Source organism: Anabas testudineus, chromosome 12 (assembly GCF_900324465.2).
Source record: "Anabas testudineus chromosome 12, fAnaTes1.2, whole genome shotgun sequence".
NCBI classification, from domain to species: domain Eukaryota; kingdom Metazoa; phylum Chordata; class Actinopteri; order Anabantiformes; family Anabantidae; genus Anabas; species Anabas testudineus.
This window is the reverse complement of record NC_046621.1, coordinates 3,648,248-3,669,539: the sequence shown is the minus strand read 5'-3', so window position 1 is coordinate 3,669,539 and position 21,292 is coordinate 3,648,248. Positions and strand designations below refer to the sequence as shown.

The 21,292-nt window shown below is 41.7% G+C and overlaps 1 protein-coding gene across 1 annotated transcript; it reads left to right on the top strand.

The window, feature by feature from the left end:
• The first annotated feature begins 1,938 nt into the window (after nt 1–1,938).
• On the top strand, nt 1,939–19,848 carry tnfrsfa (tumor necrosis factor receptor superfamily, member a). Its single transcript, XM_026355357.1, has 10 exons — nt 1,939–2,189; nt 10,442–10,604; nt 12,014–12,145; nt 15,303–15,414; nt 15,788–15,921; nt 16,013–16,114; nt 16,203–16,249; nt 16,373–16,654; nt 16,770–16,806; nt 17,391–19,848. The coding sequence occupies exons 1-10, from the start codon at nt 2,157–2,159 to the stop codon at nt 17,690–17,692; spliced, it is 1,344 nt and encodes a 447-aa protein (XP_026211142.1). The 5' UTR covers nt 1,939–2,156; the 3' UTR covers nt 17,693–19,848.
• Nucleotides 19,849–21,292: the final 1,444 nt, after the last annotated feature.

Here is a 21,292-nt window from a genome sequence, read left to right as displayed (position 1 = left end):
TCCTAGATAGTTTTAATTGAAACACATGTTTATCTTTGGCAGGAGCGGATGGGATGCATCTGTTGTGTAACTGGAGGAGTGTTGTGTTATTTGTTCCATATTAAAGTCATGGTCTGATCTGCTTCTTCCACTTCTTCAACTGAGCTTCTTACATTTGTCTTTTCCTCTCTAAGCGTGCTGATAATATTTCTTCTCCCCCTGTTTTCTTCCTTTTGGAGTTTTACCTCAATTACCTCAATTACATTCACCAGGTTGCTGTGAGTAAACAACACAGTCATGTGAAAACTGTCGGCATTTCTCTTGAGATGTTTATCGGGGCAACAGAGGTCGTCTTTTATTTTCAGATACTCTGTAATGACCGGCATCTCTAATATGATCACATGACACAAAGATCATCAGCACTATCTAACTGAGGTCCCCACTTCCCTGTAATGTCACTACCACACCTTTAATCACAAGATATTTAACTAACCATCATGAAGTTTCATAATGCACATGGTTCTGTTTAATGGTGAATGAGAAGTGAAACAAAAATCAGACAGTGTGCACTCTACATATGACTAGATGTTGCTCAATCCGTCTGTCTTCACACTACCGTCTGTCTGACTAACTGGATGTCCAGACATTTATTTGTACCAGTTGCTTGACTTGTTTGTTTATTGGTTTGTTTGTCTTGTAAATTACCCTGGCATGGTCTTGTGTGGGCTGGTCCAAATATCTTGCGCCTTTTCCTCCCCAGACAGAGAGAGCGCAGACCCACTTTAGATAAGATTTTGTCGGCAGGAACCGCGTTTTTAAAAGCCGTTTGCTGTTTGATGTGCAGTAGTTTAGTGCAACTAGTGGAATAATGTTCAAATGTTGTGTTGAATAGAGTTTTTCCTTTTCTCACTGGGTTCAAATCAAGTAAAGGAAATGTCAGTAAAATTTGAATTTGTTCCCTCACTGTGACAAAAGTTTATTAAGTCTCTTTACTGATGACTCCGTTGGTCTGGAGACACTAAAGGATCAGTATTTTACCAGTTCTTTAAGTTGTTGCACATTAGTTAGTTAGTTATTGTTAGTCAGTTACACATTAAATAGACTGGTTAATGTGGCTGGATGGAGTCACCCATGAATGAATGTGGATCAAAGCATGGCAAAAAAGAAATGACCCAGCCACGTGAATTATAAACAGAAAAGGACTTAAAGTAAAATATCAACACAAAAATACTGGAACAAGTTCTAGTCTGCAAAAAAAACTAGTCCACACATTTGTTAATTTAAGTATGAAAGTGGATTTTACAATAAAAGGATCCCATTAATGAGATATCATAATATATTTGATCAGTAGTGGTGATAAATGAATGTGTTAGCAGCATTTTACTAGTTGAGACTTTTAACTTCTTTATATTAGAGGTGCACAAACAGAATATTTAAGTAAAAGTGTAAGTATTCACCGGAAAATACAATGAGAAGTGACTCTACAAACTCTTTAGTCAAGCTGAAGTAATAAATACACACTCCAAATTTACTTTAAATATAAAAAACTACAAATACTCTTCTAAACAAAGTATTTTAAACACTATTGAACTTGAAGATTTGTTCCAAACATGTCTCATTGATAAGGTTTCTGCAGAAGTTTAAAATGTGAAGGTCATCTTTTAGGAAAAAGAACTAAAACTAAACATATGCATGTGAATTGATCTAATTTCTTAGTGTGGAACAAAAACAGACGCTGTTAGTTGATAATATTTTGTGTTGTGTTTACGCAGTAGTTTATATAATTGTTGTTGTTATCCCTTGTTTAATTGTGTGAAGCCTGTTTGTAATTAATAGAAACACTTTAGTGCCTCTACCTCGAACTTGGACTTTAATACAGTCCAAAAAGCTCCATTATGGTCCCAGATGACGCGCTGTGATTGGCTGCTTCAGCCTGACGTCAGTCGTCCCTGCTCCTCAGACCGAGTCTGTGTCTACTCCCAGAAAAACGCTTCAAGTTTTCTCTGTGACAACATTAAACCCATGAAAGACTCCGGATGACACATTGCTTTCAACTAATCTGTGGCTGTTTTCATTTTCGCTGTGACTCTAAGTTTTCCTCGAGATTTTAAAACTGGTGGTTTTTCGCGGAAGACCCAAGTCTGGTCGGGATCGCGCCTCATCTCGAAGTTCCCAAGATGAGCCTGGATCCGGTGGTCGGGAAACTTTATGTAAGTAACCCACACACCCCTGAAAACATGTTTGTTTGGATGTGTGCTGTGATACCTGCTGCTTGTTCCTTCATTAAACCACAGACATGGTTCAAACCTTGGAGACGTCGCCGCTGACGCGCTCTCGACGCAGCAGCGGGAGCGTGAAACAGTCGATCTGGTGACAAAGTAACGTGTTGATTCAAGCTGTCGCTGGCACACTTTGAATCACAGAGGATAAAACGTTGCCTTCCTCATTAAGATGAAGCCTGGACCGGGCGGACTGCGGTGTGGGTCCCGGTCCGACCCGTGAACTAGTGTGAGAGGATGAAACGCGCAGCAGCGCGCAGTGTTTTCAGTGTTTGCTGGTTTTGTTGATTCAAGTGTTTATTTCTGTTGAAGTTTTGCTCGTCTGACCTTTGTGGGCCCCTGTTTCTGTGTGCTCAGTACAGTACAGTACCCCCCACACCCCCCCACCCCCACCCCAGCCTTCTTCCCTTTCCAACATTACAGCCACCATCTGCGTTGGACATCATGGTCACATTGTTCAGACATCCAGCATTTGATGGCTGTTGGTTTGTCACAGCGGATGTAGCAGAGCCCTGTGAGCTCTGCTAATAAGTGCTCTGCTGTGGACTCACACAGGCTTTAAATCAACTTGTGTGGAGTCTGCAAAGTGTGAGAGGCACAGGTTTAGTCGTGGGCCCAACGCTGGGATTAGTGTGGCAAAGAAAAAGCCAAGAATCCACCTGGCTAGTTAGAGAATTAAAGCCACAAAGTCTCCCAACAGTTTTTCCATTTAGCTGTATTCCACTCTCAGACCTTCACAGAGACGTCTTTTCATTCCTCTGCTGTTGTTTTTTCCAGCTGTGCAGCGCCAAAGCCTCACACTCCGACGACTGGAGGCTCTGCAAGTGCAGCCATTTAGTAAAACTCCTCACGGTTCATGTACAACGTTGGAGTTTACATGTTTGTATGAGATAAGAGCCGGAAAGTGAATCACAGTCCTTAATGAGAGGGCAAATAAAGGCTTGGCCCTTTTGGTGGTTAATAAAGGTAAAGACCAGTCATTAAACTGCAGTGTAGTGGCGTTTCATGGCCGGTGCCTCAGTGGCTCTGCTCACTATAAATGTAGTTGTTATAGTAAATGTAACATCTGCTGATGTGCCTGGAGCCTCGGCCCTCGTTTGATGTGTCTTTTAATACATGCAGCGCTCCACGGCTGAAATTGGATTCTCCGGGTGGCAGAGTCGCTGTTTATCTCTTTTGTAAACTACAGTACATTCTGGAGGCCTCACCAACAGGCCCTGTTGCTGAGGCACTGTGAGGAAACTTCACCGCCCTCCCCACCCCATTCCCCCTCTCTAATCCCCCCTCACACACCCCTTCAAATTGCCGGAGTGTACGTGCCGGGCTGTCCAGTAAACTTCCTGCCTACAGTACACAGATACGCTGATATTAGTGGCATCAATTTACTTCATACAATTGTCGTGCCCATGCAAATGTACACTAGATGCTTATCTGTGATTGCTTATGTGTGATTTAGGGATTGTTTGTCTGGGTGTTGGTTCACACAGGAAATAGCCCCCTCTGTCTCTGTGGACAACACAGACAAGGGCAGGACTGACATCTTGGGACAAGTGGAGGCCAAGCTTTGCCACTGGGGACGGAGCGGTGGCCAACAAATCAGCCACTGCAGAGCTCCTAATACTGTAGCTGCTGCTCTGCTTGTTGTTCTGCTTGGTGACCGCGTAAACAGTCTTAACCATGCCTGTGGCTTGGAGAAGCTGCACAGAATGAATGATGCAACGCAGTGTAACCCACTCGCTTTCAGATACCAGGTGGCTGTGAGCTCCTTCATGTTTGCCAGCAGCAGTGGGGGCATTTATTCAGGAGAGAAGGCAGCTTCGGTGGCGTTTTTGTTGTTTGCAGGTTGATTATTAAGAAGAAACCTGTTGTTATTGTTAGCGTGAATCACTCCTCACAATCAAAGAGCAGCTGACTCACTGAAGGGAGTGCCACCTGTTCAGGTGGTGCCCGCCCACGTAATGCATACCAACAGAGGTGAGTAGGTGCTCACACATGAATGATCCAGTATTGAGATGAGTGGGGATAATTACTGTGCCAAATGTTACTTGATGAACAGATTGAGTTCACACAGCCTCACCCAAACTGCTACCGATTCCACACTTAACTCGGCGTCCACAGGAATTTTTACTCTCGCACATACACAGCACTAAGTTGTGTAAAGATGTCGCCTGATGGGTGGGATCACAAAATCTAAATTCTATTGTCCCCTCAGAGGATATTAAACCAGAGAAGAACACTGTTTGTCAAATGTTTTATTGTTTACATGTTTCTACCTGTTTTAACAAACAGGTGTGTTTGTGTTTATACGTTTCTGTATCATAGTACAGTAGTAAAAGGAAATCAGTGATGGAAAGCTGATGTGCTTTTATTCTCAAGTTCAACTAAAGCAAAGAAAAAAGGATGTCAGTATCACTGAAGCAGTAAATCAGTCACTTATCATTAGTTTTTGTGAAGTTTTTCTCTCAATGTGATGATCTTCTCTGAATCTCTTTGGTCTCATCTATTTGCAGATCCATCTTTGGCCTGTGAGAAATTGTGTGGTAAACTTTTTTTTTTTTTTTTACTTCTTTTATTAATCAATTCCTCGTTTCATATGGTTTTCATGCTAAAATACCAGACATTCCCTAGTTCCAGCTTCTAAATTGGGAAGATTGCCTGGTTTCGATTGTTTTCTAGGCGTGTGACTGATTCTCCTTTAGGCTGCTTTAGATTTCTCAGTGTTGATTGCAGAAAACGCATAATTTGCTGCCATCTCCTTGGGCTTATCATTGTTTTATACTCGTTTTCAGGCATTAAGAATTGATTAAAACACATTAACAGCATTGTTGTCAACACAGACATTTGGAGGCACCTCAGAAACATGACATAACAGAAAGCCAGAGAGGCATAAGGTTTGCATCAGTGCTATAAGCTCCGACTTCCTGCATGAATGAACAGATTATAACACAAGTGTAGAGACTTGGAACAAACTCTACCTTTGTCCAGAGAATGGACTTATGTTTACAAAGACGTAAATCCAATGTAAATTCCAGCTAGTGATGGTCACTTAAGTCCTTGTTGACCTGCTACAACAGTCACATATTCTACATTTTTGCCGTGATGTGTTTATAGAGGAGGCTATAAACTGCCAGCGCTTCATGGCCTTTTTTCCTTTTACACAAAGACAAGCTTTAATGGAGCTAATGTGACTGTCTCCAGAGCGAGGTGATGGATTCTTGCACATACTTTAATCTATTAGTCATCCTTTCTTTTCATTCTCTCCCTGCTGGGGTTGAGCGAGCCGCCGCTCTGCCTCTCTGTGAAGGGTCCAATCAGAATTTGAAAGGACTAAGTTAAAAGCTCTGCTGCACAAAACAAAAAGGCTCAAAAGTGAATTTCAGAGTTGAAGTTCAGATTCATTGTCCTTGTTTGTGTGTCGATAACGTGCTGTGTGAGTCACGGTGACGTGTGATCGTGTGAGCACCCAGCCCTCGGAAATCAAAGACCACCGAGATCAACAACAAATTGGAAAATGTGTCACGCTGCACCTGTTTACAACTCCGCAACCTTTTGGACATTCAGCAGCCCGCTCTCTTTTTCAGTCATTGTGAACATAACCCTATTTTCATGTGGTCACCACCAGCGTCTGTGTCATTTCACCAGCTTGTGGTTGGCAGGAGCGGCTGCCAGGAAATTCATTAACACTGTCGTCATCGCAGATTGTTTCTCTTTTTTCTGTGGCATGAAGGTGAATGTCACCTAACCTGCTCGTGCTAATCAGCGAAGCACACCGCCTGAGGAAACTTAAGAATTTGTGTCGTGAAGCTGCAGCTTCCCCGAGTTAAAAATATCCAGCCCAGCGGATATGTTGTGGGTCTAATCGGGTGCTGGGCCTGCTCTGAGCAGGCTGCTGTGGAGGGAACAGTTTGGAGCTGAACCCTGCATGAAGCCACGGTATTGTCTCAAGCTTCCTGTGCTCCCTGAGAGGAGGGGGCAGCCGCCTTTCACACGCTCCCACACATACAGTGTGTGTGTGCTTGTGTACTCTATTGTGTGTGTGTGTGTGTGTGTGCGTGTGTGTGTGTGGTTTTCACACTCTAGCGCTTTCTTGTCTGACTGTTTTAACCGTCATGGGAGGTTTTCTCTTTATTTTCTATCATTCTGCTTTAAAATAATGAACGTATGTGAGCTTAGCTGGACACGTTCCACGCATGCGAGCTATAGAAAACAACTCTGAAGAGAAAACCTCCTTTGTTTGTTGTATTTGACGTAACAAAGTAAACAACACAAGGCAACCTGTTACCACAAAAACTAGATGATGAAACAATCTCCTAGTTTAGTTTTCTACCACATGGCACGCGGACTGTCCCTGCAGACCACAGGCGTCTATAGAGAGTCAATCCAGACCCTCACAGACCAGGGAAGTGATGAAATGTATGGCATGGATATGAAAGCAGATACACACATGAAAAGTATGAGTTGACCTTTATTGTAGAGAGGTGCTGTCCACACCTCCCCTCAAATCAGTGGTGCAGAAATGTTTGCTACAAAAAACCTGCTGATCATTTATTATGAATGAACTAATTACTAATTTCAGTTACTTCTGCTCGATCAGTACGTGTAGCAGCTCTTATAATAATAGAGGAGAGAGAGGACTGAGCAGAGCAGAACACATTGGACATAAGTCCCAGTCATAACTGGACAACATTATTGAGCCAGAGTTGTGAGGTCATGCTGTTATTTTTGTCTGTCCAGGTTCAGAAAAGCAGAGAAATAGAAGTAACTAACTTTGTAAAACACACCGTGCTGTTAAGTTGTCAAACACTCGCTGTCTTCAGATATGAGGGCGGGAGTAATTCTCCTTGTGGGTGTGGGAGCCGGTGGTCACTGAATAAAGGTGAAACTGCAGTGAGGTTAAAGTAAAGGAGGGAACGCGTCACTCACAGATTCATATTTACGTCATTAGTGGCACCTTGGAAATCAGCAGCTGCAGCAGCAACACATTCGTTCCTTTTTGCCAGATTTGTTTGTAGCACGGAGGTGTGATCCGAACCATCAGCTCCTGCTTCCCTCTCCTGTGGTGTGTGTGATTCGTCCTCCTCCACGCTCCAGTCGACGTTTATTCTCATTCTCTGCAGCTATAGGCAGATTCTAATATGAAGAACTGATGAAGTGGGTTAGGTTAACATATCACTTTGCAGTTCAGGTGAATAAAATGTGATTGCATTTAATAAGAAACATCTGCAGCACTTAACTTACATCTAGAGATGTTTTTTTTTCCCCTGTTGTTGTGTTTTCGCAGCACATGGACGTAAAATATCATAACTATCACAAATGTTCCACAGTTTGATGATAAGGATCGGATAATAGGAAAGGTCCTTCTCCAGATTCAGGGGTATGATGAGGTGCACCGTGTCTTTCATTATCAGTTGTCTATGACTGAAATTATCTGTCCAATATGAAATGAAGACTCTCGCCTGGCTTGTGCGTGTGTGTGTGTGTTTCTGCCCATTTATTTATAATGGAGCTCACTGTAATTCCCTGAGAGTTATGAAGTGATCACAGCCCTCTAAATGGCCCATTGATAACCTAGGTCAACTGAAAGGATGTCCTGTCATTTAGTCACAAATGCATTCTCAGTGTACATGGCATGTGTAGAGTTAGTGCCAAGGCGGATTGGAACAATTCAGGGTTTTGGAGGAAGTGGAGGAAAGCCAGTGTTGTCAGAAAAACAGAAGGTCCCTCATTATTTGATTGTAACACTTATTAGTTTAACTTGCATCCACACAGGCATAGTACGCATACATACAGGCTGAGAGCATGACAAGAGGACGCTGTTTAACCAAATAATCAGCAGCCAAACCCACTCATTGTACAGAGGATAGAGAAGACTGTGAAGTGGACTGAACCACTTCTGCCGGGGGTTGGAGGATTTCCAGAGATTGTGGGTTTGGAGGGCTTTCTGCACTGAGGTTACGGTCACTCCAGTCTCCCTCGCTTGGTCGGAGAGGTAAAACTGAACCACACTGTGGCTGCCCATAGCGTTTATGTGGACAGTATATTCGTGCTTATGTAGTTTGGCAGCCTCAGGATGTTTGTGTGGACACATGTTGACGGCCTTGTTAGTTTTCCTTGTGTTCAGTCGGGCTGTGTTTGAGAAATACCACAAAGTAAAAGCTGAAGTTGTTCTTGATTCTTCCTCCTGTCAGCACAATCTTTAAACTGCTCTCAGAGTCAGGAGAAAATCAAACATTACACTGTTGTTTCTTCTTTAATGTGACTTTTAAACGGAATATCTATGTGTTTTGCATCATTGGTTGGAAAACTAGACACCTGAAGACCCGACTGTGAGCTCTGGAAAACAGTGACGGGCACTTTTCAGAATTTGAATTCAGATTAATTACTTTTATATTTACCATTTGATCTTCTATGTTTCAACCTTTGAAATGCTGATGATAAAGTAAGAGGTTCGCTATTGATGGAGGCTGCACCTGGACACATTGAATAGCAGGCTCTGGAAATGAACAAAGACTGGAAGTGATGTAATCCCCGCGCTGTCTTTGCATCGTCTCTGTCAAAGAGACGCGTGAGGTTTAACCTTTGAGTGACCACAGTGATCTATAACCTACTCGCTGCTGGATAAATACATTTCTGAGCATTGATTGCTGTTTGTTATTCTGCTCCTGCACTGTAGGATGCAGGATTACTTTTGTCAGTCTCCTCATTCGACTTCTTTTTGGTGCACGTGAGCCTTTACACGCATGTCGCTCTCTTCCCTTTTCACACGGCCTTGTTTCTTACTTTCCCTGCAAGTCCGTGTCTCTCTGCTTCTCCCACCCTGCAGTCATACACACACAGTATTCAAGACTCACCCTGTGTCATGCAAGCTGTTAGTCCCCCCCCCTCCTCTCATTTTATCTCCCTCCCTTTTCCTTCTCTCTTCTGCCCCCCCCCCCCTCCCTCCCCAGAATGTTTGGATAGATCTAAATGGTGTGATTGTGACTGCTCTGCCGGCCGCCTGCCCCTCCACATCTGCCTCTCAGCGTCTTTGGAAAGTCTGACGTGAGCAGAGGGAGAGGACGAAGGGAAAAGGGAGAGAGAGGAAAGTTCTTTTGAACAACAAGGCATGGCTGACCTCCAGAGAGCCAAGTCTAGCGTCAGGAGTGGGTCCCAGCTCCAGCCTGTCCCGCTTTGTCGGCCTCTGACTGACTGTTCTCAGTCTTTATTCTTCGCTTTCTCCCACACTGTCTCTTTAAACTGCCTATTCCCTCTAGAACATCCCATCTCCAACTTGCTGTCTACAGTTTCTCACTTTGAATGGTCCGTCCTGCTTCTTTTTCCTCCCTCTCAACCTGGCCCTTTCCACCCTAACCTGTTTCTTTCTCTCCTGATCTAGCAGAGGTGGGAGGAACGAGAGGGGGTGCCGGTGCACGGCAGAGACAAAACCCTCCAAATCTAGGCCTCTCATTTACCCACGAGGTGTCGCGTTGCATATGAGGCGCTTCATGGCGGTGTCGCATGTCATGGCATTCAAAGAGCCAGGGTTTAAGAATGTGGGTCATTTGAAGTAGAGGCACTAAGAAGTGTGTTGTTTGCCAGTGAATGGGGCCTTCTCACATTGACATGGTGAAAAGCGTGTGAATAAACACCAGCGCCTGGGGGCTACACTAAAGTGTTCGGCTGCATTCTTCTCAGTACCCCACCTATACAAGCCTGTTATTATCTAGCACATGAATGAATTCTGGACTCACATTTGATATGGGCACCGTGCTGGTTTTAGCCTAGACACCTTATCAAACCCTTTCTGTGACACCCACACTAGAGAAAATAGAGTCTGCGCTTTTTTAAATGTCTTCTACAAGAAAACCAGATGATGGAGTAATTAAGTTTGGTTGCTTGTTGCGCTGCATGCGGTGAATGTACAGCTCTGCCTCCTGCACACACACAGGGGTGTTTTGCCTGTAGTCCTGACCGGCTGCATGGTTCCCTTAATTGCTTTCCTATGGCAGATGTTCAAATCAGATGGTTCAAATTAAGACATAGATTGCTCACACAAGGTTTCCTATGAAGATAGACTCTCCTCTTTACTGTCCTTCATTTAATGAGTTTGAGTGTGTGAGTCTGTTTTCTGTTAATACACATAATAATGCAAAGCTTTTGTCCTGTCCCCCCTCTCTTCTCTCTCCCTGACCTTGACGATTCAGGTGATAGCGGCGCTCTTTATCGGGCTGGTTTGTCATGCAGCAGATCCTGCAGGACTTCAGTGGTCCAGTAATGAATACAGAAATCTCACACGACCACACAGAACCTGCATGGAGAACCAGCAGTACCTCCATCAGGACTTCTGCTGCCTCAATTGCGAGGCCGGTAAGTAGAACATGCAGTAGCCGCTCCAACCCAACACATGAGCAGTGTTTCCTGTTTTCTGTTATCTACTGTACGTCTTCTAATATGGAAAGAACTGAGCCAACATTTAGAATGATTTGGTTTTTTTTATGTGTGGAAAAAATAAAAGTCAAATGTCAAAACCATAACCTGCGCCGAATCCCAAATGAGTTTTGCAAACATTCTCTGGCTGCTCTGGAAAGAATGCCTGATGTCCAGAAAGGAAACGGCTTCATCTCAGCAACGTAGAGGAAAGTGAAGTGAAAAGGTCCAGGAAATAAAATAACGGTTATTTTCTAATGTGTAATAATAAAAGCACCAAGAATACAGTCACTTATTGTCTGTTTGTAGCTCAGAACACATTTAGCCTAAATGTAATTACAGTTTTTTATATGTATTTAATGGCCTCAGTTTTGCTTTTCATAACTTTTAGACTCTTTGATTCACATTTAATTGAGTTATTACTGAAACACATCATTTATCAAATAATGTGCTAAAGAGCATTTGAAAATAATAAAACTTTTATCACTTTTTTATTACATTTCATTTCCAGCCAGTTTTCAGCAAATGGCCTTGATTCCTTTATCTAAAACATAATTTCGAGTATTATTTGGAATTATGCCTTTCAGCACTGTGCCAGATTAATTAACTGATAATTAAACAGCATCTTTGTGACACTGGGTTACAGGAAATGCTTTTTCACTTTAATGATTTTTGCTCGTTGGCCACTTTGCACCAGTGCTTTGCTGCTTTTTGTCAGCTTGAGCTTTTATTTAACAAGGCTTCTTTCTCATTTTTGCCTGGATGCACATCAGTTTTTCCCTAAACTCAACTTGAGCTGAGACAAACTTCCTAACCTCCGAGTCAGTACGATTTACTGAACACTCGGCGAGTTCAACAAAAGATGTCTCTGCTGTCTGCTGCGTTTTTCTTATTATCCACTGTGTCTGTCTCAGATAAATCTTGCAATCACATGAGTGGGATGTTTTTTTATGGCGTGCGTGAATGGAATAAGCCTGGAAATCAAGCAGTGGAAGAGGCCATATCACTGTTTATAGTTTCTCTTCTAGTCCCATGAAATGTGGACGTAACTTCACAAGAAACCTGTCATCTTGTGTAAAACATTAAATCATACGCAGGCAAAGAAAAAGGCAGAATCCCACAGTTTTCCCTCCTTAGCTCATATCTCATTAGTTTACAGTTTACACTATGAGCAAACACAGTACAGTGCAGTTCCTTGCTGTGGAATGTCCTCTTGCAGCATCCTGTTTCAGCAGGAAATACATCACATTATTGATGTAAACATTCACAGGACCTTGAATAAACTGTATAAATGAGTGGACATTCATCATTTGAGTTGTTGTCTCATTGTTTTCTTGTTTTTTTCACAGGAACCTATGTTTATAAGACCTGTGAAAGAGACCAAGAACAAGGGACCTGTCTTCCCTGTGATCCTGGGCAGACCTACACAGAGCACCCCAACGGGATGAACCGCTGCCTGCCGTGTACCCACTGTCGCTCAGGTAAAGATGCTCCACCTAAACACATGCTGCATCTCAAAGAGGAAATGAATGCGACCACTCCCCTGTTAAATCTGTTCGTGGACAACTACAGTAAGTGTGTCACGCCTGGTTGACACCACATAATAGCTTTCTGAATCTGAATGCTGAGGTTGTTAAGAAAAAAGAAATAAAATAATAGAACTGCCCTTTAGTCTGAGCCATTCCCTTTTAAAAAAAGAAAAAGACATAAAAGTAGAGTCTTCTGTTATCCAGGCTGCTAAAGACATATTGTTTGGGAAAGTTTATACCTTTTTGTCTGTGTCCCCGGCTTTCAGAGCCGCTCATGAAAATGTGATCTTATGATGTTACACAGAGTCGCAGGGCGTGTCTTTGTTGTTTTTGTTTCGCTCGCTGAATGTGAGCGTGTTAGCTGTCTCCAGAGATTTGCTTGTGTGTCTGTCTTACCTGGGTGAACTGGGTGTGGCTGTGTCCCATTGTCTCCCACACTGGGTGTCTTTGTGTCCAGTGAAAAGGCTGGGGCTACAGAAGAGAGACTACTGTTACATAGGATGTGTTGTGTGCGCAGTCGTTGCGTTTTTTAAGGTAGAACTTTGTGCGCTGCTCTCTAGTTTAACTTCATTTAACGAAGTGCGCTTTAATCTGCAACAATTGCATGAATCATTTAATTAATGAAAGCCGTTGTTCGCCGCGGTCTCTCTAAAACAAAGCCTTGTGGTATGGTGAGTATTTGACATGTGAAAATGATCCTCGCTTCCTTTCAGACCCATGTTCCGCTGAAGCTTTGATTGAGATTAGATGAACTGCATAAATAAATAGATTAGACAGGATGCACACAGAACAAGCTGTTCACATTCAGTTTGGACTAAACTGGGGGCTTCACTGCCCCACCCTTTCCACCCCCATGCATTCAGATTTATATAAAGCATCTGCCAATTTAATAAAGTAATGTAATCAAGAAATTATAGCGTACTGCTCAAACACCAGCTGCCTGACTGGTAGCTGAGTGCTGACTCGCTGCCGCTGAATATTTTCTTTCTAATGGACACGGTTTACCCTGACTCACATCCTATTTAAGGCTTTGTTACTCCCTTCTACATGTGTCACATACTAATCAGCTCGGAGAATAATTATGTAACTAGACCACACTGAACTACAGTGCAGAACATCAGGCTGTAGTCGCAATCTGTGTCCAACACGGCACGTTGTTGATGTAAAAATGAGCTTCTTCAGCTCAGCATGAAGGCAACAGAGAGAGCTGCGTCGTCAGCAGTGTATAAAATGGCTCCGGTGGCAATAAAACTAACACTCAATAACAGAACTTGATTTATTGCTTGATCAAATTAACAAAATGGCAAACAAATGTGACAAATGGAGGCAATTAAGTGACTGAGCAAAGTCGCCGGCGTGTTATAATTGTAGTTTGCCTGTGTGCACTAACTCTGCTCCCCGGCCTTTAGTGTTAATGTGATAAACGTTGCTAAACTCACACATATTTAACATCTAAATACACGGTGTATATCTTCACAGTTGGTACCTGTATGTTCTGCAGCCTCCACAAATGATGTTGTGCTGCAGGGCATTTAAAACACGCAAGAAATGAAATACAGAACATAAACATACAAACATTTCCACTGTGGGGAGCGAGGTGTGCTCAGGATGTGTGTCCACGTTGGGTCTTTGCTCATTCCCCTTTTTCTTCCACCCTTTTTGGGACTGTGCCTGCTTACAAATGTGATTTGTATAAAAAAAAAAAAACGGTGTAAGTTCTATTCAGAAATTCCTCCACACAAGCAAACCCATTGTAACAGTAAGTAGCTGTTGTTAAATGCTTTAGTAAACTCAGTAGTGCTCTTTGTGTGACTACGTGTACATACAGTACAGACTCCAGCCACAGACATGCTCAAAAACAGGGTTTAAAAATTAATTCTAGTGGCTGTTAATGGAAAGCAGATGAGAACTAACACATATCAGCTAGTTTGGTCAATGGTAACACCTCATGCTTGCCAATACAATCTATATTTTTTACCTCAGTGATAAATAAACTGCTGTGTGTGTGTGTGTGTGTGTGTATCCAGATAATTCACATTTAATAATGTATTAAGCAAACAACCACAGCATAAGTTGCTGCTGTGATGTCTGCAGGCCCAGTTTACCCAACTGCAGCCTGGTTATTACATTCTTAGTCTCTAATAATTAATAATTAACACAAAGAAATTCAGTTTGGAGAGACTGGAGGCTTGACTTTGAGCTTGAGGATCAGTAAACACTGCGTCACACCGCCATATAAAGTATATGGACAGATAAGGAGAGAGCTTATCTTCCTCAAGCTCACACTTTGTCTCAGTTCATCAACACAACACCGCTGGCACACATTCGCAATAATGTCCTGACAAAGGTGACAAGAAAAAGTGAGTCACGCTCGGATGACTAATTGTGGACTTTGTGTGTTTGTCAAACTGGTCATTCTCCGCTCTGGAGTTGACGTAATGTGTTCATAAAAATCCACTAAGAATGATTATCTGATAAACAACTTTACAGAGTTCTTTAAAAGTCCAATAACTTTCTGCATAATGAGCTGAGCTTTCTGAATAAAGCCTTAGTGAAAGTGCTGTGATAGAAAATTACAGCATAGCGAGACTGTGCTTGTGTTTTTCTACCAAACCAACTCAACACTGTAGTATTTCCTCAGTTGGCAGCCACGGACATGTGATTTCTGTTAAACATCATCCCGTGTTTTGGTTTTTTTACATCTCCACTTAATAAACGAACCGTGTAAGATTCTCTTACTCTCATTATCCTGTTAAAATGAGACTAACTTTATCTAAGACAACCCAATTATGTAACTTATCATTTTTGCAAAAGGTTGTGGATAATTGCTAATTATCTGAGAGCTGCAACATGTTCTCTCTTATTTAACACATGCTGAGGGTCAAATCTACTTGTTAAACTCACATTATACCAAATTAGATGAAGTTGCAACTCCTTGCAGCTTACACGCCGAGTTGACCAATAATTTGTACTCTGCACAGAACATGTGGTGATGGTGTCTTTATATTTTGCTATTTAGCCAACCAAGAGCTGGAATCTGTGGATATTATAAGCTCTCTGTCAGTGGACTCGCTCACGTCTTCCTTACACTTCTCTTTTCTATCCACAGATGAGATTGAAACGACAGCATGCACCACAACTAAAGACACCAAGTGCCAGTGCAAACCAGGAACCTTCTGTGTCCCAGATCAGGCCTGTGAAGTCTGCAAACGGTGTGCCAAGTGAGTGGCGTTTCACTTTTGGTCTTATACAGAGACTGAATCCAACAATGAATTATTTCTCCAGACCACTTCCATCAATCTTGAAATTCATTTTCATATACGTCCATGCTCTTGTTTGTCCGAAAACAATCAAAAACACTGCAGAAAAAGGCACTGTGAATGTTTCATTCTCACTAATAATTGTAATGTCGTACCATACAGCAATGTAAGAATACAGCAGTGCACTAAACATATGGTTTTGTGAGGTAGACATACTTTATCCCATACAGATCTCTGTCTCACTGAGGTCTTTTTGATCGTCTTTGGACAACAACAGAGCTCTATGGTATGCTCTATGTTTGTCCCAGTATCACAGAAAAGTTATTTTCTACAGATGCAAACCAGGAGAGGAGATGGTGAAGAAGTGCACCCCCTTTTCTAATACTGTGTGTCAAATACGACCTCCTTCCCCCACTAAAAAGTCACCAGCGCCTCCTACACCGACCCCCTCTACTCCAGCAGACATTGGTAACTTTACTTCAGTGGTTCTTTCAAACCCTACTTGTTGTAAATAATAATAAATTCTACTTTACTGATTTATTTCCCTTTTTTTTTTAAGTTACTCCTTTATGCATTGTCCTGGCCGTCATCCTCATCCTCATCCTTATTGGACTGACTCTGTGGTGGGTCATAATAAAGAAGCAGCAATGTGAAATAGCATGTAAGTAAACAATGCTCACTGTACGTTGCAGTGCAGTTTTGCTTATGCCGGATGTGTTCTTAATGCCGTTTCTTCTTATCTATAACAGGTTTAAAGAGCCGCTGTGACTCCAGTGAGATTGTGAAGATTCCTATTGTAAGTGATGTTTTGTGTTTAGCTTTTAAAATGCTTTATAAATGTCTGTGTTTGGGTGCTAGCAAGTCACCGAGATAACGTGGGAAATAATATCTAGATTCTAACCACCTTTCTTGTTGTCAGGACGAGAGTGGCGCCACAGCAGAGGAGAGGCAGAATAACCAGAATGCAGGCCTGGAGGGAGAGGAGTCCCGCCCCGAGTCGAGGCCCCTGCTGCAGGAGACTCAGCCTGGGATGACCAAGGCCTCCCCGCACCTCGAAGATGAGGACAGAGGATTAGGGGACAGTTTGCCCAACACCACTAGTTCCTCTCAAACTAGCCTGTCGGCCCTGCCCACTGCAGCTTCCTCTGGTAACACCCCACACCAGAGCCCCGTTGCCTTCAGACCACCACCTGCAGACATGGTGAGAAGAGAAGAATAGAAATAATCAGATGCATCAAATAATTTATGTTTAGTTCTGACGTCTCTTTTCATCAGTGTCTCTAAAGTTTGTATTCCATCGTTTTCTTTTTTCCTAGGATGATCCTCTGCAATATCGATTGGTGCCACTGCAAGGTAAGATTTCTGCAGAGAGAGGGGCAGTGTGTGTGTGTTTTTCTTAAATCCTTTCCTAAAGCAATTCTTCATGCCACTTATTTTGGCCAGAAAGGCACAGAAAACAGCACGGTTTATTACAGTTCATGTCATTCCCCAGAGAAGTCAAACAGTCCCTGCTCTCTCACATTAGCCACTTGATAGATTAATAATCTCATGACAGTCAGGCCATGATGAAGCCTTCTGGGCTTTAGAACATGCTGTTTTATTTATTTATTTATTTTTCTCATGCTAAATTAAAGTGGGCATGAAAACAGATTGTTGGGTGTTCCATTTTTATATGTATGTACGTATGTATGTATCCCCTGAGGGGAAAACGTACTCATTGCACACTTACTCCCATAGGAATAATTAAACATGCAGTTAGTCAAAACATTTAACTCAGCAGGAAGTTAGTGTGAGTAATTCTTTAGTGGTGTGTTGTAATAAATAAAATGATAACGACATTCATTGAGATTTTTTGCTGTACACACATCCACATTGCGTCTCACACTTATTTCATGCACATTTTTATTTAAACTCTATTTATTTATCTGTTTTTCAAGGGTCTGAACAATCTCTGAAGAAGAGCTTTGATTTGTTTGACGAGTACCTGGACGTGCGGATCCATAACAAGTTCTTCAGAATGATTGGAGTCAGCGACAACCACATTCGGATTGCAGAGAATGGCGCCTCTAGTGACAAAGTGTATGAACTGCTGAAGAACTGGATGCAGAGGCAGGGACTTAAAGCAGACATCAATGACCTGTTAGAGGCTTTACTAAGTATGGACCAGCGACGATCAGCTGAGAGCATCGCCTATGCAGCCCTGCAGAGAGGCTACTACAAGCACGCAGACACACCCTGAGAGCTGAATGGACTGCAACAACGTACTTAATGCAACACAAACTAAAAGCACATAGACGCTGTCGGTAGAGACGGTGTCTCATGAACAGGCGTACCTCTTTGTGGCTGACCCGCCATGTTTTCAAAAGCCAGTAGTTGTAAAAAGAAAAACACAAAAAGGGGAAGGTCGAGCTGTATTGATCCGAACTCTGAGGGTGTGGAATATTTGCCAAATGCTGAGGTGTTAACAATGCAAATGAAGAAAAGGTTTTGTTGTTGAATTCAGCCACCAGAGACGACCATTTCGAATAAGAAGAATAACACTGAAAGTGTCAGCTTCTACAGGCAGGAAGAGCTGCATGTTACAGGCACTTATGAAGCAACATGCAGCCAAATACTGAAAGCTTAGAAGTCGCGGGGCGTGCGTCACTCACTGGGTCCTGGACCCAGATCATCGCACACAACCTGAAAGATATACACTGGTTTGTAGGAGTGATATTAGCTATGTCACTAATACTGTGCCTCTTTGATGCACTGACCTCTGGCACATGTAGGATTTAAAACTACAGTTATGCTATATTTGTTATATTTGTTTTGTAGATTTAGACTTCTCTGAAATCAAATGTAACAGTCCATGAACATTTTTTGACTGATAGAAGATTTCAAATTGTCAATTTGTTCTGACAGTGGTTGATTTGCAGCCCTACTAATCATAAACTTTACCTCTTCAATGCCGGTTGATAATCTAAATTTCCTTAGGTATCATTTTTCATTATGTTTATACATCATAGTGATTCCTATATGCAGGTTTTGTACAGTCAAGTCAAAATGCAGAAATATTAATCTGTCATCATTTTTCATGTTCAGTGTTACTACTCACACACCACATTGCAGAGGGAATTTCACAAGTTGTTTCTGTTGAAACAACTCTTAATAATTTAGTAAAATGTTACCGTCGTTTTCCTTTTAACTCTGGAAAACTTCAAAGGTCATTTTATTTATTGACATATTTATTGTAATGAGTAATTATCTTTCATTATTTATATCACTGCCAAAAAGCAACCCAGCAAAACAAGCACACCCTATATGTGTGATGATGTTTCACTACAGGGCAAAATGACTGACATCTAGTTTTTTCAAGGTGTGGAAGAAACTTGTAGCCTGTTGTCGAACTCTGTTCCTGCTTGCTGCACGTTAAGTGCATCATTTCAGTCCACACTGTCAATATGTCATTGTTACTTGTGCCATTTCCATTTAGACCACAGTCAGCACAATGATGAAGCTACTACCTTGATGCTAATTATAGAAAGTGAGATTTGATATTGCAGGTGAGATGACATCAGTCTCAGAACATGTGGACTCACCTGTTGAGTCTGGCTGCCTCGGTTAACCCACTGACAATAGTCCTTTACGTGTCAGCGGTGAGGGAGGTGCAGGTACGGATTGTTTTGTCTCGATTCGACTCAGACAAGATGAAGGAAACCTTTTCTGGATTTAAAAGAAGAAGTTCACATTTATTTCCCCATGTCGTTTTCATGTACATACAGATGTCTAGAAAGCATTGAAGCCAAGTATATGTATAAATGCAGCTCTATACACAAACCAGAATGAATATAGTGAGGTATGAAGTTATTGAAGACAACAAACAGACCAACCAGAGCGGTTTCTGTTGATGTTGTTGACACTTTAAACTAGATTTTGCCCATTTTCTGCAGCCTTTTATGTATAAAGTGAAGAGTTAGAGTTTTATATTATTACTGAAGAGTGATGCTACAGTGCTGGCACTGCCATCTATTGACAGACAATGAAAATACAGCCTGCATCAATTTCTAGGGACCCTATATTGTTGCTTTCTCACCAAACATTCTAACTTTTAAAATTTTTTTAATGCATCCATTTCTCAAAGTAGCGTAGCAGTGAGTAGGCATCAAGTGCATGCTTTTTATTTTCTCTGTGGCAGTTCGACAGAGTTTCTGTGTAACTTTTACACCATTCACAACACGTCCTGAGCTGTTCAGTAAACGTCCGTTTACTTGTGTAAAAAACGTTCTATTCAGGATGACCGTTAAGCTGTTTCGCCCCTTAGTTATTGTTTGCTTGTCATGGATTTCAGATATAAATTATAGAAATACGACAAAGCTGTTTCTATGTCAATTTCAAATAAATGTTTTGTACAGATACCTGCTGTTTGTAATTTTATTATTTTTAAGCTGTATGTTTAATTAAAACAGAAACATTAGAGCTCAGAACATACGTGACACCTAACCTAACCTGACATCATGAGCACAAACACACTGCAAAAATAATAAATATTAGTCTTTTTTTATACACTCTTTCCTCTGTAGTTGCAGATCCAGGTAACAGACCACAGAGAACTCACAATGTACAAGCTGTGTGTACATACGGCAACATTTTTATGTCACAAGACGCATTTTCATTGCACTAGAGGCATATGTACAAAGACTAAACTAGATTTTAAGCAGGCTGATCTGAACGGATCTTTATTGCAGTAATGTATGTATGAAAGTGTTTTACCTAATTATTGTACTAAAGTAAAAGGTTGAGGGATTTCTACTATACTTCATAGTTCACTGCATTTCAAAGGGAAATATTATACTTATGCGCCACTAAAATTGATGTGATAGCTATAGTTACTGGTGACTGTTCGGGATTTAAAGTAAGCACATATTTCAGCCATAAGAAATGTCTCCTGTACACCCCATCAAACAAAGGTGGGGACATTTTAAAAACAAATATACAGTATAGACTATTATGAACATACATTCAGAGGTAGAAGTTGTTTTTTAGTTTTGAAGTGTACAGTTGAGGTCAAGATGTACTTGAAGATGATGTTGTTAACTCTAAGTAAACCTATTGTTAGTGGAATAATCAGCTTTAGACTGTGATTCATCTTCTTAGTTTACTTATTATCTTGTTACTATCTTCAAGACTGAATGCTTGTTTCTCTGCACATCATCTTCCTCATCGTTTGAAGCTTCTGACTTTATTCCTCGTAACAAGACGTTGGATATAACTAAGAAGATTTTCAGTAGTGGCTCCGTTTGCTCTCACTGAGGGAACACTGTTGTCTACGTTAGCCCGGCTCATTTGTCTCTTATAATGGGGATAAAAATGACTTTGAACTCTTCTCAGTACTCCGTCAAAATAATAGAAATGATCGTATTCATCATCATTAACAGAGTTGTCTTTGGGGTTTCTGATAGATGTACGTTCTTTCTCCTGTTCTCCTGGATCCTGAAATGCCGGCTCTGTAGGTTCCCTCGAGGAAAACATCTTTGATCCTGCAAATCTCTCCATACAGTGTTTCCACCCAGCTTCAGTGCGATGTATCAGACCTCTGCAGACTGGCACATCTGCTGTCTGTGGAGAACAACATTTAACAGTGACACGTGTGATTCACTAAACAAAACTGAATCATTTATTGTATTTGCACCCTGTTTTCCCTTATTGATCTCAAATATCAATAGTAAGAATTAGAAAGACACACAGTGGATATGGAGTGTGTTTATTCCTGTATCATATTATTTTATGGTGGAATATTACTGTCAGCACATTAGCTTAGCTTAGCACAAAGACTGGAAACAAGGGGAAACAGTTAGCC